The sequence below is a fragment of the Triticum urartu genome, chromosome 3, assembly GCF_003073215.2.
Source record: "Triticum urartu cultivar G1812 chromosome 3, Tu2.1, whole genome shotgun sequence".
Lineage (NCBI taxonomy): Eukaryota > Viridiplantae > Streptophyta > Magnoliopsida > Poales > Poaceae > Triticum > Triticum urartu.
In genome coordinates, this window is record NC_053024.1 from 504,537,190 (window position 1) to 504,561,134 (window position 23,945).

General features: G+C 42.7%; 2 protein-coding genes and 1 long non-coding RNA gene across 4 annotated transcripts; 1 reads left to right on the plus strand and 2 right to left on the minus strand.

Moving 5' to 3' along the window:
- Positions 1 to 113: 113 nt before the first annotated feature.
- Positions 114 to 8,675, minus strand: LOC125544630 (nuclear pore complex protein NUP85). Its single transcript, XM_048708374.1, has 18 exons — positions 8,138 to 8,675; positions 7,630 to 7,732; positions 7,375 to 7,485; positions 7,183 to 7,266; positions 6,912 to 6,983; positions 6,777 to 6,833; positions 5,861 to 5,980; positions 4,081 to 4,281; positions 3,289 to 3,399; positions 3,165 to 3,202; positions 2,911 to 3,067; positions 1,922 to 2,023; positions 1,786 to 1,842; positions 1,456 to 1,602; positions 1,246 to 1,316; positions 1,070 to 1,157; positions 855 to 911; positions 114 to 698 (listed from the first exon to the last, which is right to left on the minus strand). The coding sequence occupies exons 1-18, from the start codon at positions 8,557 to 8,559 to the stop codon at positions 501 to 503; spliced, it is 2,196 nt and encodes a 731-aa protein (XP_048564331.1). The 5' UTR covers positions 8,560 to 8,675; the 3' UTR covers positions 114 to 500.
- Positions 8,676 to 10,670: 1,995 nt separating this feature from the next.
- Positions 10,671 to 12,816, minus strand: LOC125548562 (nuclear pore complex protein NUP35-like). The gene is made up of 3 exons (XM_048712132.1): positions 12,281 to 12,816; positions 12,080 to 12,191; positions 10,671 to 11,351 (listed from the first exon to the last, which is right to left on the minus strand). Exons 1-3 carry the CDS (start codon positions 12,784 to 12,786, stop codon positions 11,022 to 11,024), a joined length of 948 nt encoding a protein of 315 aa, XP_048568089.1. The 5' UTR covers positions 12,787 to 12,816; the 3' UTR covers positions 10,671 to 11,021.
- A 6,425-nt stretch (positions 12,817 to 19,241) lies between these two features.
- On the plus strand, positions 19,242 to 23,567 carry LOC125544631. 2 transcript variants are annotated; one of them, XR_007299577.1, is made up of 4 exons: positions 19,242 to 19,800; positions 21,415 to 21,582; positions 21,673 to 21,941; positions 22,519 to 23,567. It is a non-coding gene; the product is annotated as an uncharacterized LOC125544631 (long non-coding RNA). The 2 variants fall into 2 exon arrangements; XR_007299576.1 differs by having other exon boundaries at positions 19,244 to 19,800; positions 22,891 to 23,567.
- The last annotated feature ends 378 nt before the right edge of the window (positions 23,568 to 23,945 follow it).

A 23,945-nucleotide genomic window follows, 5' to 3' on the forward strand; every position in this document is an offset into this window, starting at 1 on the left:
AATCACACCTGACAACCAGTCAACGTGGACATCCTTGTGCACAAGGGTCAAATTTAGAAGATTTGCTCTATCCAATAATAAAAACATTTATGGAGGAAGGAACATTCTCCCAGTGACAATGGGCCAAGTCGTTCAGATTTTTATTTTTTTGAGCAGAAATACTCCTTTGAACTAGAACCACTACAAAAATTATGGAACGGACGGAGTACTTTCTTTTCCACAGGTCCACTGCATTTTAGAAATAAGCACACTAGATTTTATGCAACAACATGCTTGTTTTTTACCCAGGAACACAGTTACAAGCATCGATTCGTATAAAAAACAACAGACAGATGAGATCACCAAAGCTAAAAACAATATATGATACATCTATGGCAGAGCCGCTGAACCAGAGCGAACGAATTCAAACTTTCTCAACAACAAAATAGGGAGCCTGATAATGCAACTGCGGAGTAACTCCACCAAACTGGAGCTGACACACCACCAGATACAACCAGAGTTCAAGCTTCTTCAAGAATGGCACGGGCAAGATTTGATCCCAAAGCCAATCTGACAGAGCTCAGTGCATGGCTTGGTAGGTGATTACTGCAGAAGTCAGGACGCAGCTTGGCCATGGACAGTTCTTGTAGTTTATTGAGCAACAAGGTCGTCTCGGCAACATTCAGTAAAGGGCGGGGTTTGCAGTTGAGTAGTTTCACCTGTAGAAAAGGTGGCGACAGAAAATGGAATCAAAACTTCAAACTTCTTAAATGTTAATTCGGATTGAGATAAGATGAAGAAATATGATTTAGCTAAGCTATTTCGCTGAATGAAGATTCTTGGTGCTATAGTAATCAAAACCAGCAGGAGCTTACCGAGTCATGTAGAAGGGGCAGCCAGAAACGTTGTGGTGTACAAGGATTTCTCATTAGCTGCAAAAGAAAAATTACATGTCTATAAGGAAAAAAAACTAATGCCATAGATCTAAAACCTGGACACAAGATAACTATTCCTACAAGGTGCATGCTCTTTTGCACGTCTTCTGCCAGTGATCTTGAATTGAAGCATTGAACTGCGGGAAATTTTTTACCTGTATAAGAAACTCCACGGTCTGCCGAGCAGCCTCGCCAGTCCTTCCTTCTAGTGCCTGTTGAAGGGATCTCTTGAAATCCCGGTACCTTTGCAAAAGCATATTTAAGCTGATGTCACACTTGTGGAGAGAAAAGAAACAATAATTTGATGAAAAAATCAAAAAGAAATAAATACCTGTGAAGGAACTCAAGACCACCTGCACTACCAATGTCTGAACCTAGTAACTCGAGCAACCCTTCCCATTGCTGACCAAGCAAAATCACTATTAGATACTATCATGAATAATATAGCTGCTAAATTGTCTGCATATTTTGATCCATTTTACTTGGTTAATACTGAAGACTAAACTAACTGTAGGGGAGGAACAAGGGGAGAATTTGACACCTTAAAATTATCATCTGCGACTGACTTCCCAATGCGTTCAAACAATTGTTGAGCAATTCTATCAAGTCGTACTTTATCATGAGCTTGCTGAAACCAATAAACCCCGGTTCCTTTTCTACCATGCTTCCAATGGTAAATGCCTGCAATCTAAAACAAAAAAAAAAGTTATTAGATAGGACATCTTGAGCGTTGAGCCAGTTAAATACAGAATTCAAAGTTAAGTTCGAATATTTAGTTGAAGAATAAGGCATTTTAAAACCCAAGATGATCATGAAAAATTGTGTTTATCTTAAAAATAAAGTTATGCGTGTATTACCAACCACATTTTACCTTCATGATATTTGTACCAACATTCTCCAGTTCATACAAACGACAAAGTTCCAAAGTCTGCTCACAGAAACAAGTTTTAGGTGACAAACAAAAATACAGAAACACCACAACTAAATATCAAGTTGAATAAACATACCTTCAGCACTAGACGGTTATCTTGTATGGGTTGCTTGAGAAGTAGAATCTCCAGCAGCCCTAGGCCTTGGTTTAGACACGAGGACAGATAAGTCGGTGCGATCTGAGTACCAAACATGCAAGATGGCCATTACCAACAACATCAAAATAAGACATTCGCCTAGCATATATAGACAACATAGGTTCTATAGGTCTGATACAACAAAGTGGACAACGGATGGTAGCAAACTACACAATACGCATGCATGCACTAGAACATTCAGACCCACATACATCAGAATATTATTCAAGAAAAGTCTATTGTAAACCCTGAACCATGGCTGAAAGTCCGATAAAGCCCTGAACTATGAAACTGTCCATATTAAACGCCATTTAACTTCAACCCTGTTAAGCTTCATGCACTAGACAACGCAACCAAAAGTCCGAACTGATGGAAAGGGCTAGGCAATCCACATATACACTTCAACAAACCCTACCCTGGTTTTAGATAATAGTTTTACATTTTGCTGTTTTCAAAAAATGTGAAAACTAGAAAGCACCAATACGACTGGGTCAGCTGTAAATCCATGCAGTAAGCAGGCGACACAGGGATACACTCGGCTACACGTATCCCCGATTATTCTCTTTTTCTGACTTCGAAAAAAATAGGGGTACAGTGGGGATACTCACTGGATAAGATAAATGAATTTCTCTCGCATCTTGCACATCACATAGATAGTATTTTTATGATTTTCTTATGACATCCATGAATTGTTTTCATACTTTTTTAGAAGACTAACACAAAACCATTTTTCAAAATCGTTCTAGGGTTTGATTTCAATGGTTTTAGAAAGTTCAGGATTTAATAGACAGTTCAAAAGTTTGGGGTTCAAGTCACACCAAGCACAATAGTTCAAGGTTCAAAATGGACTTTTCTCAATATTTAAAACCACAGAACAGAACAGAAGCTGCTCTAGTCATTTGGTAGTGCATTGAGTACATAAAACTCACCTGCCAAGTTAAAGAATGAGAACACAAAACTTGAGCGTAGACTAGCCGGTGTAGTTCTTCTATGCTTATGCCACCAAAGTTAGGTCGTTCTTCATGCAACATAATATCTGCATAGTCATTATCAGCTGCCAACAGTTCCATACAGTGTGTAACCATCCTGTGGTCACAGATGGCAAAATCTATTAGGCCACAGTGTTTCAATGTTGACAGTAGGTAGAAAATCAAATACTCCGAGTAACAGATTGTCCATTTACCAAGGCCCAAATTTTTTTGTGCATTCCGCCAAGACAACCTAACCATGACAAAGAAATGTTACATCACCAAGAAAGGAAAGACAAGGGTTATATGGAGTCTGCCAGGATAATGTTGCATGCCAACCTCTGGATTTTCTGAAAGGATGCCGTTCAGGAGGCCTGTTAATCCATTAGCGTCGAAAGACGGCTTAAGCTGTATGCATTTCTGTGCTAAGTGATGCATCCCTTCAAAGCCCTAAAATAATGGAGAGAAAAGGCTAAACTGTTGCACAAAGACTCCTTGATGAACTGTTCACATGTATATATTAAATTAAAAGCTAACTGTTGCATCATACGAGTGATAAGAGGTTTCAGGAAATTCAGTCAGGGTAAATATTTAGCCATCTTAAAAGCACAAATTATTGCACAAAGACAATTCAAAATCAATTGTCATAATAAAAGAATGAGACCAAGAGGTGTGACCACATTCCCCAGCTTTTCATTCCAAAGAAGATGAGGACTTGAGCCCATGTTGGCTAGATGCAGTTGTTGTGCCCTAGGCCCTAGCCAGTAGAACTGTGACAGTGAGAGCTCTAAGTAACCATGATAGCTGGTCATTGTTTAGAGGGGGTGGTGGCATTCATACAATGGGTCCTGGGGTCATGCAACAGATTAGAGCAAACATTCAATTGTAAAATGATCTTGTCGACAAGGGGTTGCTCTAATAGCAATCATGAAACTGAAGACCATGGGAGGAAACTGCACGCAAAACCTTAGGTAATAGGGAAATAAGGGCATCTGGCACATCTTTACGCAAGAATTGGGAATCAAGGAATGTCACAGAAGTATTTAGGAAAACTGAGAGTTACTCAAGCAAATGAACCACAAAGCATTGGAACTGACAATACAAGAGCAAGTGCATGGATATGAGACGAACCACTGTAAATGGCCTTATGTAAAGAAAATGAGAAGCGAATAGCTCCAGCCAATGGGAAGTAGCAGCAGTGAGGTCCTTTATGTTTCCCATCATGATGTGAAGCAGATTCTTCAAACCATCACGAGTTTTTTGGTGACTGCACTGAATCCAAAATGCACTGCACTCCAGTTTACTTACTTGACCTCGCCATTTTTCCCATGCCTGCAAATACAAGTAGCTCATCAAATCTTTCCGTGAACTTCAACTGGGACAACTTTTTTTAACACATAAGTTTAAAGCTTATGAAGGCAGAAAGAATGACTATGGAAGATTGACATAACAATTTCACCAAGCCCAACCAGTACACTACCCAGTTTCACAGATGAGTAACAAGGTAAAACCGTTTCAATTAGAAGTATTACCAAGGAATCACATGTTTCACTTTGATTTGAACCATGTGTCATATTACCATTAAAGTTCAGGGTACCAAAAGCATGCACGAAATTCCAATAACAGAGCATATGTGCCACACTAAAAGATGTACCCTGACCAATCCGCATCGCCTCCATGCAGGGCGTTGTCTTTCGCCAGAAGGACGACGGGAGAGGTGTGGGGCATGCAAGATAAGATCCAGAGCCTCATTATTCAGCTTCAGAGGATGGATGCAAGATAGCATTTTGAAGACAGGGCTATGAGAGACAGCTGCGTTCGTTGTCCCTTGTGTTTTGTTTTCGGGACTGTCCGAGCTATGGTAGTGTGTTTTGGATAGTTGTTCTGGTTGTTACTTGTTAGGTTGTGGCATTTTGGATCTGGGAGAGAGAGGGATCAGGGATGGGTTTCGCTACAGGTAGGGTTCAGACATACGCTAGTTATTGGGCTGGGCCGTATCGGAAACATACCTGTGAGGTATCGAGATTAAAATTCGTTACTTTTAATGCTTAATCAGCTGATACTCCCTTGATATGTATCGGGGACAAATCCATGTGCGATACGGTATCCGATACGGACACGCCACCCCCAGCAAGCATTTGTGTTTTTTAGACCATTTATAGAGTTGTCCCCAAATAATTCTCCTTGAACCTCGGTGGATAATGAGTTTCGAGCAGCAATAAGTTCTCCCAAAACTTAAAGGTAGTGACAAACAGTGAGGAATATATACTCATACTTAATACTCAACCCCCACATATAGGCTCCCTTGGGCCTATGACATGGACTCGACATGGGCTGGAATTTTTTATATTCAGTGCTCGCCAGCTCGCTTTTATATCTGATACTACAAACTTTCATGCACAAAACAGTTCGCCAGACATTTAGATATTGAGGAAAGGTGGTAATGCACTCATATTTCAACAGTGGGCACAAAGCAGGTTCCAGCCCAAGGAAGCAGCAGCAAGTATGAAGAGGGAGCCAAAAGCACCAGCAATCATTTGCAAACAGTAGAATAAAAAAATGCAAAATAAGTTTGGCAGCATGGCAAGTAGCGATGGTGCTACCTAACAGTACAAGCAGCGCCATCATGTGCAAATTGAACATGAGGAGGCAGAAGTATAACTATAACATTGTGGTACGGAGGCACTCTCATGAGCAGCAGTAACTGGTCATCATGGTGGTCATGCAAGGCATAGCTTGTACTGTGCAGCAGCAATGAGGGTGAAAACAGGATAATTAACATTGTTATGATTTCGCAAGGATAAGGGGGAAATGATCATGTCATTAGTGGCTTAGATCTATCCAACTTTCATAGGGGGTACAGAAGAAATGGTAAAGTGCTCAAAAAGATGGCAACATTTATAAAGCATACCTTGATGAAATCAGGTCTTGTTTTACAGCACTGGCCTAATTTACTCTTTGGTAAATCCGGTCTCATGCGCGGCATGGTTGAGACAAGAACTGCAACAGCCTCAACCAACCCGTTTTCTGTCTGATGGACCAAAGGACGAAAGCCGTTTCTGTTAGGTTTAGTTGTACATAAAACATACTGACAGCAGACAATTTCATATTATATGGGCAAAGCTACAAGGAAATACATGCCCCATATAGAAATAACTTGCAAAAGTATAAATAAAATACAATGTCCAAGTGATAACCGCAAGTAAATTAGCACAAGTGATATCAAAATCAAAGAATGAATCAGGAAAATATAGCAGAGTAACTTTTTTGTTGTATCTTATTGGTGAAACAAAATTATTCAAGCAAAATATGAAGGTAAGTCAAATCCCAAAACAGACCAGAGAAATTACGAGTCCTTGCATTACAGGCCACTCTCTTCCCACAATCATGTTAACAAAATTATGCATTAGAATGGATCCATTCATCATTGCCACCTAATTGTTCTCTTCATAGCTGTATCGACAGGAAGGTGGTGGGAGTGTACTATTTCTAGGCTACTGTTCAATATTTTAAATAGGATTAAACTTTTAAATGTATACGGCCAACAATATAACATAACTGCACTTGCTGCAATAGCTGAACCACATGAACTTCACAGAAAAAAGGGACAAACTGAGTGTGCATTTTTCATTGCAATTCTGCATTTGAAAATCTGGGTAGTTTTAAATTCTAATTTGGTAAAAGGATAAGGCAAATAGGGCAATATAATTATCGATGATCTAGGCCCTTAATTCAAACCAGAATCATATTTTATTTGCAAGATCAACATCACTGACAAAGTGACAAAGAAATCATGAATGGCCTGAAAGTAGCAACAACCTAAGTACCTCACGGTTGTCCATCTGATCCAATTGGTATGATCCATGAAAACGTAGCATATTCACCTGCAAGAAAAACTTCAGATGGTAAGCTACACACAAGAGTATAAACCTATGAAAAACGTGCAAAACATATAGACATACCACGACATCAAGCCATCCAACTGACAGTGCTGCCGATAATCCATTCCAGTAATCATCATCATTTTCAACAATCTACAAAAATACCTCTTATTATAAGTTCACTCTCACCAATATTAAGGTACAAGGGTTGGACCATGGAAGTAATACATATTAATAACAGAAGTAAATAGATAAAATACAACAGAGCATCAACTCAACAGTGCGGTCAGTTATTAAAGTTTGTATACCAGACTGGCCCCTATATGCTATCATAAAGAATAGAAGAATCAACCTGCAGGTTGATTAGCTTTTTCTGGAAATTGTTGAGCTTGCAGTACACCGTGCCATCCGTCTTGGTCAAGAGGCTGTCATAATCCTAATAATACCAAGAGGAATAATAAGAGAGATATAAGCCCAGGCATTCTGACAGTAAATAGGACTTAATAAGATATAACAAGGCAATTGTTGACAGAAAGAGCATTACGGCTAACCAATCAACGAGTCGCTCCAGAAGCCAGCTGTGTAACTCTTTGTCAACATAGAATATTTCTAACAATTCCCAGGCAGCCTTTAAACTAGTAGGCTTCTCTCTAACCTGTAAATTAAATTATAGCAGTTACTCCTTACTGGAAACAAAAATTAAATTATAGCAGTTACTCCTTACTGGAAACAATAAAAATATAAGTGAACTTAAATGATAAGAAAGCATTGTAAATTTGTAACACATATAGACGGTCACCTTAAGAATTGCCCTCGGATCTTCAATCATGAGAGCAGGAAGAGAATCTTGGTTGCCAAGAAGATTACCGATGGTTTTGCTGTATTCGAGCACATATTGCCACCTAATAAAAAAATCAATAAGAACAAGAGCAGATTTTACAGTAACTGGTAAGGTTCTTCCTGTGATACGACTGCCCAGTAAGGTCTATTTTTGCAGGCATGATGAATATATGCATCAGAATTCAGAATGGACGTCTGAGAGGTACAACTATGGCTTCTATAGCACATGGATAGCTGCCAAAGTCATTACAATTGTAACATAGGTTGCGAAAGTTAAAGATTTTGAATAGACATGTAATGCCCATTTCCTATATAAGCATAAGTTGTGAAACAAACTCGCGCAATTTGGACCTCTGAACCGTAAGAAATGTGAAATAGAGCTCACTGTTACAATTGGTACTCAAATCAATCCCTAATCAAAACCAAAATGCATTAAGCAGCGAACACATGTAAACCAAAATGCTGACCATTCTGCGTGCTCTGAGACTGAGTGCATGTGCTGCATAGCAGCAGCTTCTGCGAGGGCGTTCTTCCTGCTCTGCAGCAGCGCGAAGGCCGGTACCGAACCGTACTCGATCCGCCGCATCTCCGCCTCATCGACCTCCTCCTCGACCTCCGTGCTGCCATTGCCAGCGCCGACGCCGAGGTTCACTTCCACCACCCTCCCACCAACCTCCTCCCCGCCGCGGCCGGCGCCTTCCTCCGGACTCGGAGGTCGGAGGCAGGCGACCTGCAGGAGGTTGCCGCTTGACCAGGAGATGTAGACGCGGGAGATGGGCGGCGGCACGCCGTGGCGGATGGGACGCACGGGCGGTGCCGACGCCGCGTGCTTTGGCTCCCCCGAGAATGGGACTATGGCGCTCCCGCTGTCGGCCGGCATGCCCGGCATCGTCGGCGAGGAGGAGCTAGGGTTTTGGGGGAGGGGCACGGCGGGGAGGATTTGGGGCGGCGTGGGGAGGAAAAGGTTTTAGGAGCTCGAAGTCGAAGGCTCGGACGCTCGGGGAAAGTCGTAACGCACAACCAAAGCTCCGTCTCCTGCCCCAGTCAAGAAAAAAAACAAGCTCCCGTCTTTTTTTTTCATAGTAATACATGTCTCATTAATAAAATAAAGATTTACTTACAAGTCACTAAACATCAACAGGACTGAAAAGACAGGATAATCCTATGAAAAAATCAGCACCTATCCTTTCCACTAAAAAAAAGACATATCACCTCTTCACCCGAGCTCGACGCGGCTCCATCGCTAATCAGCAGCTTTACATTCTTACGAACCAAAGGCCTCTAAAGGCAAAATTCCTACAAAAATTCTATCCTATAATTTTTTTATGAAATTCCTCCAAACCAATGGAGGCCTTATATGGCAGGGGACGCTTACTCCGAAATGCTCCTTCGCACATGCTTTCCAACAAAATTGAAATCTGACCGTTAATGGTCTTTTCTCTCTTTTTTCGTGAAATCTAATTTATCATATGACAGCAAATACACACATCCACAAAAGTAAAAAAGATTGCAACCAGGTCCATGGATCACATAGCGATGACTACAAAAGCAAAGTGAAAGCCCTGCCTCATTGAAGTGGGCAAACATTGTTGTAGTTGACAGTCAAGAAGTCATCGTGCTAAGGCCACAAACAGCCAGCACACCAGAGCAGCAACCGTCGCTAGCGAAGAAAAAGGTAATTCGAAAAAGTCGCACCTGCAAACAACCAACAACCACGAGTGACGTCCAAATCCAAATGGATCTACCACAGACCAACGTCGACCTGGTCCAAAGAGATCCGCCGGAAACCAATGTTGATCGAACCCAAACAGATTCATCGAAGTAGGTACATAGGACATTATTGACATTATCACCCCCTCGTCGTCTCGACCAATACATATAGCGCTGCCACCGCTGCAGCCATGATGGAAAATGTCAGTGACTCTGTGACCCTAACTACGGGGAAGAGTCCCAAACTACTACTACCACCAGATCCGCCCCCCCCCCCCAAGGGGAGATCAGCGATGCACATGGGGAGTGCTTGGTTGCTAGGGTTTTTAGGGAGGTAACGCCTCCATTGAGTATTTTCGGTAGCCTATGTGTTGACAGAAATATGTATGCTTTATTAATATAAAAGATCAAAACGGCAAAAGGCCATATATTGAAGTCAATCAACCCTACAAGGCCATCCTTACAAAAAAAAACAAATTACACACCGGTTTTTGAGAAAACTGGCGTTGTCTTCCTCATGCACTCTCCGGCGGCGCATCGTGAGCAAGGCTCGACGCCTTCTATGGATCTCCGATATCGAAGCCAGAAAAACATTGTTGACGCAACAGCCGAGAGGTCGCTAGTCAGAGTTGGAAGATGCCGATGATAACAATCTGAAAAACAAATCGCCACTCCAGAGAAGCAGGCAATGAAGAGAGTTGGACGACAACCCCAGGTCTGGCCAGGTCCTTGGAACATAAGCTTTGACGCTCCCAGATGACGCCAAGGAGCCAGAGGACAAGACATGAGATTGGTGAGGTATTTATGTACACTTTTCAATAGTACATGTGACATATTACGAGCAACATTTACTGACATAAGGTCCCATGACATTTGATTATCCACGCCACCTATTAATTGTGAGAGCTACCAAAGAAATTGTTTACATATTCATAAATATATGCGTACCAAAATGATTATTCATACCAAGGAACCATGAATTTATGATATCACCATTGATCATACTACTATAAAATAAGTAGCTGCATAAAAAGCGTGCACTGCTATATTTGACATGTGTAAAGAATTTCTCATTTCCGGATTACAAATTCATGAAATCTAGAACAGGTAGTTTAAATTTGGACAACATATAATGTTGTAGAAAACACAGAAATTTGGACAGCGCAAACTGGTCCAAGGACATGTACATAAATTGGAATTTTGGACTGAGTAGTAATGTGATGACACAGAATAACTGCATGAACCAAAAGCAAGTGCTAACTTTGCTATCTTGTTCAGGAGAACGAATAAAACAGCATGAAGCAATAAAAAATGACTGGCCATCATTTCTGGTCTGAGTAGAACACCATGTATAATCAAGACCCTTTTACACTTCGCCACTTTAGAAAGGTATTACATAGCCAATCCAACATTTACATAGCCAGCGCAAACATTTCACATTGTAAATGCTACACAACAAAACCCATGAATGGATATGCGCAGATGCTGGGGAAAAGAACTACTCCATCTGCAGTGAAAAACAACATCTTCGGACACTAGAAATAAGGAACTCGCAGATCAGCACATGCAGTGATAAAAAATTACTCCACAGAAGTGATGAGCAAGGGAGGAAAAAGATTGTAAAATCTCCAGCACTGCATATCAAATGCCAAAAATCAAGTCCATAGTTTTCACCAATACTGATTTTGCTGGCATGGCAACACTTCCTGTTGAACAACCCATGTCTCTGTTAATATTTCTGCCAGCTTTTGGGTCATAGGGACGTGGGAGATCTCCTAAATTGCTTGATGCCCCTGCATTCTGGATAGATGATTTCGAAGGCAAGGAAACCATGAAACCTTTATAATTGCTCTCACTCATCTTCTCATCCATTTGCAGCTGCGCTGGATCAGTAATTTTAACCCCAATTGCAACGCCACTAAACAGCTGGATTCCATTCTTTTCAAGGGCCCTTCGAGCATCGTATTGGTGCTTCACGAGCAAAAACAATATATTAGTCGACAGCGAGAAAAATGTTAAGATGTTCTGTAGGTACTAGAAAAAAACAGAACAGCCACAAGAAAATCTACATAGAAGTATGGCTGCATTGGTTCCTAATCAAGTAAATGTTCCAAAGTAACCGCAGAGAATGAAGAGAAAGATATACAGAAAAGTCTAGGAATGTATTCATTTAATTTTCTAAATAACGCCAATGGTACAAAACTCTCAGCGAGGGAAGAGCTTTTTGAACTTATTATAACTATTTGCTGCTGTTTTATGATTTTTTTCCGTCTAGAAATAAACCGCTGCTTTTCAGAAAGGAAAGGAAAGACTATAAGATATTGTATCATGATTATGATACATGCTTAGTGATCCAAGTAAAACAGCCTGACTCTCGTAAGTTTAGTACTACATTCATGTCTAAAGATGTGACTAAGTAGACCAAAAACCATATTGTACTAACTGAAATTGATAGGACACTGCAATATTGGGGCATGATTGGTCTGCTACCAAAAATTGGCTAGCCGGTGTTTTGGTATCAAACCAAGCATGCCCAGAGCATCTTAAGACGAAAAATAAAGGCTAGAAAGATGATTAGCCTTTGAATCAATTAACCATAACCTTTTATGGTCGATGCAGTTACGAAAGGTTGACTTATGAGTTATGAACAAAGACAGGCAGCTCGCGACAGTAGCAGAGAGCCAGTGAAAAGGGGCTACCTGATACAATATGTGAAGCCAATTAAGATCTCTTGGGCCAGAGCAGTGTCTCAGTATCACTCCGCACTTCCCAAACTCTCGCAGAACAAGGTTGGTCTCCCTCGCGGTGAATCTGCAAACGAAGCGAAAAATTACATACCACTATCAAACTTTCATGGCTGTTTAGTCCATCTCGTGAAGCGTCACACACCCTCCACTTACCCGAACACGGTGACCCACTCCTCCCCGTCGGCCCCCGTGACGCTCGCTGATGGAGCCGTCCTGGGCGGCGCAGGCAACGGGATCACCGGCGATCGCACCTCCTCGTTCGCCGCACGAGTAGGAGGCGGCGATGGCGGGGGCAGCGCGAGGACCTCTTTACGGGCCGGCTCCACGAGCCAGTCACCCAGCGAGCACGGACCGGGGGGGATGCCGCGGGACCGGTCCCATGAGGGCGGGCGGCTGGCGGAGGAAGCGCGCGTGGGTGGGGATGGGGATGGAGCGACGGGGAGGAGGTTGGAGGCGGATCGATCAGGGGAGAAATCCTGTGCGTATAGGCGGTCGTCGAGGGTGAAAAGGGGCGGCGGCGGCGGCGGCGTGGATGAGGGGTCGAGGGACCCGGAGGTCCGGTGGGAAGGGATGGCACGGGCGAGGTCGCGGAAGAAGGGGGACTGCCTCCCGCCGGTGGTGGGTGTGCGGCGGGGCGGGGACGGCGAGGGGGAGGCCATGGTAGGCGGTATGACGGTCGGTCAGAGCGCGACGAGACAGGGTTTTATGTTTGGGTTTTGATTTGAGGGGTCCGTAATTGAATATTCTCCGGTTCAGACCTGGCCAGATGGGCCGGCAGGGCCTGGCCTAAACGGGGCAGGCCTAATACACACGTGCCGTGTCACGGCACAACAAGGAAATAGGACGGCCCATCGGCATGTTTACGAGACCTCCTCGACAGCGCCTTAAGCGCCACTTGGAGCAAGCGGCGCCCACGCAGGCGCCTTCATGGGCCGGCCCATAATAAGATCGCTCCCTCGCTTCGTTTCCTTTTAGCTTCTGTTCGTTCGCTCGATCAACTCAGCTCGTTTTTTTTTCTTTACTGTTTTGTTGCTTCAGGAAAAAAATGGCCTCCGGTTCTTGAATTCAGAAAGGTACAGAAATTTGTAAAAAGTTCATTGATTCAGAACAGTGAAAAATTTAAAAACAGTTCACCGAATAGGAAAAAATGTCATCGAATTTGAAAAAGTTCATCGAGTTTAAAAATAGTTCATCGAATTTGAAAAAATAGTTCATGAAGTTTGAAAGAGCTCATCGGACTTGAAAAAAAGTTCACCACAATTCAAAAATGTTCATTGAAATTCAAAAAAGTTCATCGAAATTCAAAAACGTTCATCGAATAAAAGTTCACCGAATTTGAAAAAAGTTCATCAAAGTTGAAAAAAGTTAATTGGATTTTATAAAAAGTTCATCGATTTTACAAATTAGAAAGTTCACGAAAAAAGTTCATTGAATTTTAAAAAAAAGTTCAACGAAATTCAAAAATGTTCATCGAATAAAAGTTCACCGAATTTGAAAAAATTTCATCAAAGTTGAAAAAACATAATTGAACTTTAAAAAAAGTTCATCGAGTTTACGAATTAGAAAGTTCACGAAAAAAGTTCATTGAATTTTAAAAAACATTCATCGAGGATTTTGAATAAAATAGTTCACTGTTTTTTTAAATCATGCATTTTGGAAAAAGAATAAGAAAAAGGAAACGGGGAAATAAAAAGTAAAAGAAAACTAAAAGTAGATACAATAAAAGAAAAAGGATCTCACGAATCAGAGCAAGGTAGTTGCGAAGTTGGCTAGCGTAGCTAAGGTAAAAGGCAGAGCGTGCTAGTTCGAGTGTCGCCGGCGGCAGTTTTTTGCAGTTCTGAAACAGAATAATAGGATAAATGGGCCGGCCCATCGCGCAGGGAGGGGTCTGCGCCCATTTGCAGAAACACCTAATTCGGGCGTTTAAGGCGCCGAATAGGGTTTGGCCATGTTTACCCCCCCCCCCCCCCCTATTTTTGGGTTCTTTTCGGCCTATTTGGGCTGTTTTGAAGAACTAATAATGTATATAAAAATAACGGAAGAAAGTTAACGGGCCGTGTCCAGCTTCGCAGCCAAGACACCGAAATCACTAATTAAGGAGTACTCGTTGCAAAGCTCACTCCAATTCCCGTAGTTGCGACAAGTGGCGCACATGCAGCGCACAACTTGTCACGACCTGAGAGTTTTCCCTTTTTTCGTAGATCTGTTTATTCAAAACGTTTTATCTCTCAAACCGTGCGTCCAAATCTCGAACCGTTTTCACCGTTAGATTCCTCGTGTCGAGATTTTCAAAACTAGATACCATGTTGATAGGTTTTGACGAACTTTTTTCATGAAAAAAAACGGACGAAAAGACCGAACCGGGAGCACGTGTTTTTTCCCTTTTCGAAAAAGCACGCCCGTGCCTCTCACGAATCACAACCGTGCCTCTCGCGGAAGCAAAACCGTGACTCTCGTGGAAGAAAAAAAAAGAGAAAATACGTTTTTTTCCGTTTCCGAGGAGGCACGGCCGTGACTCTGGTGAAAGCACAACCGTGACTTTTGCGGAAGCAAACCCGTGACTCGCGAAAGAAAAAAAAATAGAAAACACATTCTCCCCCTTTCTAAGAGGCACGGCCGTGACTCTTGTGAAAGCATAACCATGCTTCTCGCGAAAGCAAAACCGTGACTCTCGCGAAAGAAAGAAAATAGAAAACACGTTTTTTTCCGTTTCCGAGAGGCACAACCGTGACTCTTGCGAAAGAAAAAAATCATGTTTTTTTCCGTTTTCGAGAGGCACGGCCGTGACTCTCATGAAAGCAAAACCGTGTGTCTCGCGGAAGCAAAACCGTGACTCACATGAAAGGGAAAAAACACGTTTTTTTTGCTATTTTTTTATTTTTTTGTTGAAAAGCTAAGGAAGACCGGTCGAAAACCAAAATATCAAAAAAAACCCCGGAAAAAAACCAGTTTAAAAAGCCAAAAACGCGTGCAAAAAAAATAAAAAAACAAAATCCAGAGAGAACGTCCAGAGCGCGACACGTGGCGAATGGCTGAGAGCGCGCCAAGTGTCGCTAATCGTTGTGAGGCTTCCAAAGAAGCGCTCGTTAACTAATTGCTCTCCCAAGACACGGCCCTAGGGTGGGTCACGTGCCGGCACAACCCAATTGTAAACATGTCGACCAGGCCCACCATGGACCGGGCATGTGGGCCATCAAGATAGCACACTAGGACCGGCCCATTTGGCCATCTTTGTATCGATTCCATTTAATGGTCGGGGCCTTTCGCACTGAAGAAAGTAGATGATGCCCCGCGTGTTGCTATGGAAACATGTGGGAAAAACTGTAATAATTTTTTTTCTTATGAGATTTGATTGTTTTCAATTTGAAATGAGACTAAAGATTAGAAAGATTAGAAATACATATCACTTATTATATTTTATTACTATATAGATGCAAAAATATATTTATCAAGTAATATTTCTTATACGTTGAGAGAAATAACATATTGTTGTTGATAGTGGGATGTGTGCATGTTAAGTGACTTAGTATAGGCATGCATGCATGTTAAAAGAAATAAAGCAGTGGAGTTGATGATGTGACATGTGTGCATGTTAAAATAAATACAAGTTATGGGGATCAACTACTACTTAAGTATATAAGAATTTTTACAAGCGTTGTAATGTTTTTGTATGGAAACACTTCGGAATAGAAGGCTATCAAAATTTCAACAAACAAATATGTCACATGTAAATTTTTATTGGATTTCTGTCAAGATGCAAGAGTTCATGGAAGTTTTTTTTGGCACTTTTGCATGCACATTTCTCCGAAGTTACTCTAAGAAAAGGCTAAGATCCATTTGGCTCGTACAGGTTAAAGCACCTTCAGCCAGCCCATATTCAAGGGCGCTGCTTTGTCTCGCTTATACCGAGAAAGAGCGCATGGGAGCTATATATCGCCGGTAGCAAGTCCTAAGTAAGGGCATGTACATCAGTTTAGACGCTTGTTGTCTGCAATGATTCTCCACGTTATCTGTAGACTGCGCTAAAAACACCTCATACAAATAGACGTCTTTCCTTACTATCGGTAACACCGTAAAATTAGTAAATTTCTTCATTATCTATGAGGTTAAATTCCATCCACCTCCGGCCGACCCCATCGCTACTACTCTCTAAAAAGGGCATTTGCCGTCTTTTGCAGACACACTCGATACAACACTAGAAAGGCTGTCCGTAGTGACTGAGTTTCAAGCCCTGCAGATCGTCGTTAATTGTATCGACGGGCTCTTTCTCTCTCTTCAATTTCTCTCCTCCACGTCATCTAAAATCCTAGCTATAACCCCTTCTAGACAGCTGATTGTACAACGTTGTACATGCCCTAAGTCTCGACACTAGTGATAGGCAGATGGGCCGACACAGTACGGGTTCTGGGGAGCGATTTTTTCGGAGAGCTTTTGACCTTTTTTTTCTGTGTGGTTTTTCGCCTTGTGTTTTGTCTATGTGGTGGTTTTGACCAGTTTTTTGCGTGGTGTTTTTCAGGTTTTGACTGTTTTTCCTGTGGTTCGTTTACCTATTTATTTTTGTCTGTCTTTCACCAATTATCTTTGATTTTTTGTGTTTCATCAAGAGTTTTTTTTAGTTTTTTCTATTTTTTTCTTTTATCAACACATGTCTGCTTTTTTTCAATACACATTGTACATGGTGGTTGCCTGCCTGTGCGTGGGAAACCCCGGATCTGGAGCAGCGGCTCCATTGGCAAGGTACAACTAGCAGCTGTGCGGGCGATGGATCTGGCGTCCCGGCCACGTGGGCGGCGGGATCTGGTGATCGTTGGCGGTCGGTGACGGCTTCCGCGGTGGCCGATGCGCGCGATCTGGCGCATCCCCTCCTCCCCTGTTCGGCGTGCGGGCCAGCCTGGTCGGGTCGCGCTTCCTTGGGTCGCCGGTTCTGTACAGGAGACGCTGCTGGTGGCGGGGATCTAATTCGAGCGAAATCCCTGGTCGGCCATGGCCGGCTGCGTCGACGGCGCGCCTAAGGGCGTCGTTCCCCTCCTTGGAGGCGTCGATATGGACTGATCCCCTCACTTCTCCTTCCCCCATGTCTCCAGGGCGAAAGCCCTAACTTTGTTGGGAGGTGACGACGCTCACGACACCGTTCCTTTCTTGAAGGCGCCGCTTTGGGAACCTTGGGGCTGGGTGGCGCTTGTGTGTGATGGGTGGCGGCGGTGGTGCGGTCCTATCCTAACATGGATCTGCGTCCGTTGCTTGAAGATGGACTCGCGTAGGTGGAGGTCGTCGTTTGGCGTCATGGTGGCGTCGATGGCGGAGGCACCTGCCAAGGTTGGCACCTCAATCTGCTCCGAAGATGGACCAATGACAGATGGCGGCGACGACACGTGTGAGTGCATCGGACCGGTTTGTGCCCCGGACCTGGTATGTGGCTCGGTCGGGGTCTTCGGCTTTAGATGTTAGGCTTAAGTGAGAGGTCTGGGTATTTGGCCCAGCTTGCACCCCTTCACCATATGGATTGGAGTAGGGGCAGATGTTGCCAAGATGGCGGATTCAGGCATATTGTTGTATTATTTTGTAAGGTTCTCGAGAATAATCAATAAAATTGCTGCATGCATCTCCCAGATGCAGAGGCTGGGGTTGCTTCTTCTTTTTTAAAAACACATTGTACATTTTTCCAGTACACGCTGAACATTTTTTAAATATGTTATTTATATTTTCTTAAATACATTTTTTGAATATTCGTTGAACATTTTACAAATACATGCTGAGAAGGATAAAAACCAGTCTTTAACTAGGTGAGCATTAATTTTACATTGTATATCTGTTTTATGAATTTCACAAACATATTTTTTGAAATGCGCAAACATTTAAGAAAATGTCATGTACAATTTTGAATTAAGGTAATATTGATTTACATTGTATAATCATTATTTAAATTTTAAGAAATGTTTTTTTGGAAACATATGAGCATTTTTATGTGCCTTTTTTGAATTCCATTTTCAAAAAATTTCACACGTTTCAAAAAATATTTTTGAGACATTTTTTATCAGTATACAATGTAAAAAAGTGCCCATATGTTAATGTTTTCCACATTATTAAAAAAATTTGGATGTGTATTTAAAGAATATTTAACATGTATTCCATTTCTTGCAAAAAATATATTTGGAAAATTATTAATCATGTATTGGAAAATGCTAAATGTGTAGAAAAATGCTTTAGATGTATACCAAATTTTACAATTTGTATGAAAAAAAGGCATCAAAACATATATTTCAAAAACTGTTAGTCATGTATTTGAAAATATATTAAACTTGTATAAGAAATGTTTCTGATGTATATGAAAAATGCATAGTGTGTATGAAAAAGTAGACATGTGTTAAATAAGAAAGGAAAAAATAAAAGAAAAATAATTAAAACCGGCGAAATCTACAAAGAAACCAGAGGGAGAATAGAAAAGGGAAAAACAAAATAGAAAAAATATGAAGAAAACCAATTGTAAATAGTGAAACCCAAAACTGAAAAACACAAAGAGCTAAAAGAAACAAACTCGCGCAGTGGCAAGTATACTACTGGGCTGACCCACTAACCTCGTGCAAGAGGCGAACTGGAGCTATGTCTCACAATAAGGGAGACATAGCTCACACGCCCATTCAAGAAAGCGAGAGGAGAAAAATATATAGCCCCCCCAAAAGAGGAGCTACACGCCAACCCATATCTGACATGTACAATGGTTGTGGAAATTCTGCCTGGTACACAAAATTAAAGTTTTAATGAATATGGTATATAATCTTAAATTATAAATTCTACGTCAACCACGAAATATCAATCAACAATAGAGAGACAACACCGATAGCGGGTTATGAGCTCCAATCGGTAAACACTGCATATGAAAGACATTAAAGATGGTGATGTTGCGGGTGAAAATGGTGCTTCCCATGTTGCTTCGGTGCTCGAGGCCACAATAGTGTAGAATCCATCCCTTCATCTACTACTCCTATAAAAAGAAGAGAAGACGAAGAACCAAATAATCAGATCCATCCATTAGCAAGATCTAATGGCTCCTAATCTTTCCATGTTTAACGCTATAAGCCACTGAATTAAGCCGGTAATCCGTCGATCACTAACCCTGTTCGCCGTTCAGAAAAAAAAACCGCTGCGCACCATGCCCGCACGACTTTCGCCTACTCCTCCTCCTCCCAACAGACGCCAGCCGTTCGCCACAGCACGGACGGGCCGCCTCCCGCGCCGATCCTCCCGCCGCCTCCCACGCCGTTCGCCGCCCGCCGATCCAATCATCCTCCGCAGCCGCTCAGCTTGGCGGGAGGATTTCCCTGGCCTTGCCCCGTCCTCTCGTCTCTCGATCTGATCGAGGCCACAGCTCGGGAATGGCGGCTGGCATGCGGAAGGCGCCATCCATGGAGTGGCGGTGGGTGTCCGCGGGAGAGGAGGATGACGACAAGCTGGAGGGCCGCAGGGCAGGGGGGCCCGCGGCCGTCGGGGCGGCAGCTTCGAGTCGGAGGACGAGGAGGACAACATCGACTACGAGGACGAGGAGCACCGGGAGGCCAGGCAACGCCTGATTCGGACCGTGCTGACCGTCGACTGGTTCCGGGCGCCAACGGCCAACGAGGTCTCAGGCAACGGCCAACGAGGTCTCGGGCGCGCAGCCTCTCGAGGACCCCGAGGTGAGCGCAGCTCTGCTCCCGGTTCGCCTGTTTTCCCTCTTGCGTCCTTTGATTGCATATGCGACAAGGTGTTCGACGCGTGCTGTTCATGCCGCGTGCGTGGAATGCCGTGAGAGTGGTGACCGCGACTGCTGCTGATTTTGATTAGCTTCAGTGTTTGCCATTGGATTGGAGAAATGTGAATCTGCACATCCTTGTGGTTCAAGATGGCCGTGCTTGGACGAGGGGATACATATGTTGCGTTCGATCTCAGGCTGCAAGTGGGACGTTCCGCAGGAGCCCGCAAACACGCCCACATCTGCCCCGTAGTATTAGTGGGAATCCAGCATATGTCCACATAATTTTTCACGGGATAAGTGGGCATCCCACATCCCACGTAATCCCTATGTAAATCACAGGCTCAAGCTTATATTTTCTGTTTTGCAATGGACATGGAAGGAGCAGAGAAGTTCAGGCTTCATTATATCAGGTGGAGAATCTTCAGAGTTGACACTGCAAATTATATCTTTTTTGTAGTACTTTTGTTTATCTGGGAGTGGTAATCCTCTGCCTCTACGAAGTCGCAGCTCAGTGGTTCGGCGGGCGTCGCTTCAGTAGAAGAATCACATCGAAAATGATTTTAGAAGTGCCACTGTTATAAGATCAAAATAAGAGGTGAGCAGGGTGCAATCTGCTTGCTTGCAGCTGATGTTCCTTGAAGCAGCGAGCTTCTTCATGGCGTTCTTGAGAGAAGAAGAAATCAAGGAGGATTGGATGAGGAGGGAAGATACCACAACCGCTGACTCGCATTATCAGGCCACAGATGATACGTGATTCAACAGGGTAGAATGAATCGGCTTTGCTCTGAACAATTTAGAGGAAATTGGCTGAAGATGTAGTAGTCGATAGGAAATAAATCACAGATGAGAGAGGGGAAGAAGAAGATTGAACTGCACCTGTACATGGCGGAGGTTGACGACGACATTACGGCGTCCATAGCGGAGTTGGACAGCGGCGCTGGGCGGCCATGGGGAAGGTACACGGCGGCGCCGCGACCATGGCGGCATGTCATAATCGGGCTAATCCGCACGACTGACGTTCGACTCAGAAGGGATGTGGGTTTGATGTGGGCGCCGCGGGACATCCCACATAATCCGCATCTCTCGGTGCTCTAACCGTGGGTGTCCACGATCGTAAATTATGTGGGCTTGGACGTGGGCACCGCGGACAGCCCGCGTCCACTTGCAGCCTGAGTTCCATCAGAAACATCAATTGTTTTGTTGCTTCATGCAAATTTTCTTTGCATAATATTGTGACTGGCAATCAGGACGAGGTGGGACCGTGGGAATGATGATTACATTCGCGTATGTCATTTGTGACCGTTTTCTTGTGCATGATTGGGAACAATAGTTATTTAATGAATTAATTTCGTATCACTTAGATGTAGTGTTGAAATTTCTGGGACCCATTACCCACCCCAATCTGCTCATACAAGACATAACTTCTACATAGAAGTGAATCAGTAAACTGCTACTAATCTGGCTGGAGACACTATTTGACTCCATCTGTTATGTAAAATCAGACCACTTTTCCTTCCATAAATGTTTAGATTATTTCGGTGCACGTCCAATGCAGGAACCTCTTCCTGCTCCGTGGGTGGTTAAAGCGAGAATACGGGCAGTGATCAAACTTCAAACGTCATAATTAAAGATACCTTGCCCAATGCAAGTACCTTTTTCTAGGAGGCTTAAGAACTTGTATAAGCACCTGTAGTCTCTGCAATGCAAAATTCCAACCCTACAGGTTTGTGCCCTATGTTCTGCTCTCATTATACTACAATAAGAATATTATTCAAATTGTTCACCACGATGTCCTATATTTCGATGCATGCAGGTTTTCCACTGGGAGAACAAGTTTCTAGATACCACAATAAGAATACTCATTTTCTTGTTCTCTGTTTTTCATTGCAATTTTTTGTTGTGCAATATGAGTTGATATGAATCAAACATCCCAAGTATTATTGTTGACTAATTTTTAAATTACCTCCCTTCCAAGCAGCCCTTGAACAATGAACAAGGAAATTTCGGAGTCCTTGTTTCACTGCCTCCGAGGACGTGGGAGCCACCACCACCGTTGCTTACTTCCAGAACTAAAAGTCCTAGGTATCTGTTCTCGCTCCCTATAAGTTGCCGTTTGCATATCATGATTATGTTTTCCAATAAGATTGGCAGAAAAAGATTATCGTTTGCAATGTTTTTTCAAGGAAAAGCTCCCTCGAGGGACATTTCTTGTGAGCAACATATTACATTTGAGTACATGTCACTGCTAAAAACATGATTGAATGGGCAAGAAACATCACAATAATTCATACAAGAAATAGAGAAGGATATGGAAGAAAGTGTTCCTAGCTAAGTTGTGAGCTTTCTTGTATTGATTTCCAAAAATACGTCTGAAGATAGCATCGCTCATGTATCCCTTCTGGCGAATGAAACTGATAGTGGGTCTCAATTGCCATTTGTGTGGATTCATACTTGAGTCTTGGGAGTTAATTGCTTTAATACCAGTAGCATTATCTGATGAGATGAGGCAACCATGTATTTTCTAGCATCATGACTTCAGCCTACTGGTAGCATTATGCGATGAAATGAGGAGGCGACCATGTTTTTTCCAGTATGATGACTTGAGCCGCAGCATCATGCCGAGTAGCCGAAGAAGTAACTACAGTCACTTTTATTGTAGATTCGTGTTGGCCAGCTTGAGACTGAATATAAACTAAGGTGCATAGAGAGGGATCGGTCATAATAAGCATCTGTGTACATCATAATTGTATTCCTCCGTCGAGTACACAAGAGAGAGGGGTATGTTGTTTTAGAAGAGGGCAAAATATAGTTAAAAGAGGGCAAAATAAAGCATGTAGGCTGATGAATGTCAATTTAGACCATCATTTTGCAATTGCTACTTTTGGTTCCAAAGGATTAACAAGATAAACTCGATTGTTTATATGACCTTGCACTTATAAGTTTACGTTGCAAATTTTATCACACTAGCAATGTTGTGTGCAGAGATAATTTGTTTCAGCAAACTTGATCATGTGGAGATTGTTGTGTGCAGATATCAGACTTCAGTGGCTATAAGAAAAACTAAAGCTCTGTTTCCACAGGCGAATGCAGCCTGACTGAAGAATGCAAGCTCTGTTTCCTCAAGCTATGTATTAGGTTGCATATATATAACAAAGTGAGGTCCTCATCCTGGTTCGTTTGGCATGGCCACATCCTCATGGCCAATAAGCTGTTGCGCTAGAGATGGCCAGGCAGTGAGATTTGCCCGACGTGTGGCTCTTGCGAAGAGACGGCCAGCTTTGCGAGGCAAGTATGGCCAGGGTGGCCTTTTGGTCATGATACCAGGTGTTGTCTCCCCCAGTTCCTAAAACATCGCTCCCATCTATGACTGGTGGATGGCGATCAGGTTTCAAAGGAGGAGAAAAAGCATTTTCATGGACTCACCTCGTATGGCGTTAGGAAAAATTGGAACATTAAGTCAATGACACCACATTCAAGATATGATTTTGTTATAGTTGTTCCGGATGCATGGTGGGGGGCTGAGGTTTTGGGCCTCCCTTTTCCCCTCTATTAGACAAAATCTACCTGTATGGGTCTGGCTGTAAAACTAACTTCGACTAACATATCCTTGCTTGCGATGGAATACAAATGTATTTTCTTTAAGCTGTAATACTAAAATACTTGTTTTTGTGATGTAATATGGGTATAGTTGATTTTTTTGTGCGTGCATACTCAAGGATTTCATGAATGGAATATTGTGTTTTTTCTGCGATGAAACAACACATTATACTTGTATAATCAACTTGCTTCACAAGAATATAATTGTATCTGATGCATGAGATGAATACGACTCATCTGTGTAGGGGGTAGATAAAGCATAGAGCCACCTCCGAAATTGCCATAATAGAATAAGAAAACCAGTACGCTGTGACATAACTACAGTAGATTTTTGGGTTACCAGTTATTTATTACTCCCTATGTTCACTTATATAAGACATTTAAGCCTGCTCAGAACATGCTCTAAATAGTTCAAAATCAGTTCTCCAAAACGCCTTATAAAAACGAACGGAGGGAGTACAACGGTTAGATGCTTGTTTTTGTTTCCTC

Bases quoted from the DNA above. Each gene is read 5' to 3' on its own strand.
- LOC125544630 (XM_048708374.1), bottom strand. From the start codon at position 8,559: ATGCCGGGCATGCCGGCCGACAGCGGGAGCGCCATAGTCCCATTCTCG. The intron at 1,843-1,921 runs GTATGTTTATTC...TTCTGTGAGCAG, and splicing joins ATAACCGTCTAGTGCTGAAG to ACTTTGGAACTTTGTCGTTT. The intron at 912-1,069 runs GTAAAAAATTTC...TTTCTTTTGCAG, and splicing joins CCGTGGAGTTTCTTATACAG to CTAATGAGAAATCCTTGTAC.
- LOC125548562 (XM_048712132.1), bottom strand. From the start codon at position 12,786: ATGGCCTCCCCCTCGCCGTCCCCGCCCCGCCGCACACCCACCACCGGC. The intron at 12,192-12,280 runs GTAAGTGGAGGG...CTTCGTTTGCAG, and splicing joins GAGTGGGTCACCGTGTTCGG to ATTCACCGCGAGGGAGACCA. The intron at 11,352-12,079 runs GTAGCCCCTTTT...TTGCTCGTGAAG, and splicing joins GGCTTCACATATTGTATCAG to CACCAATACGATGCTCGAAG.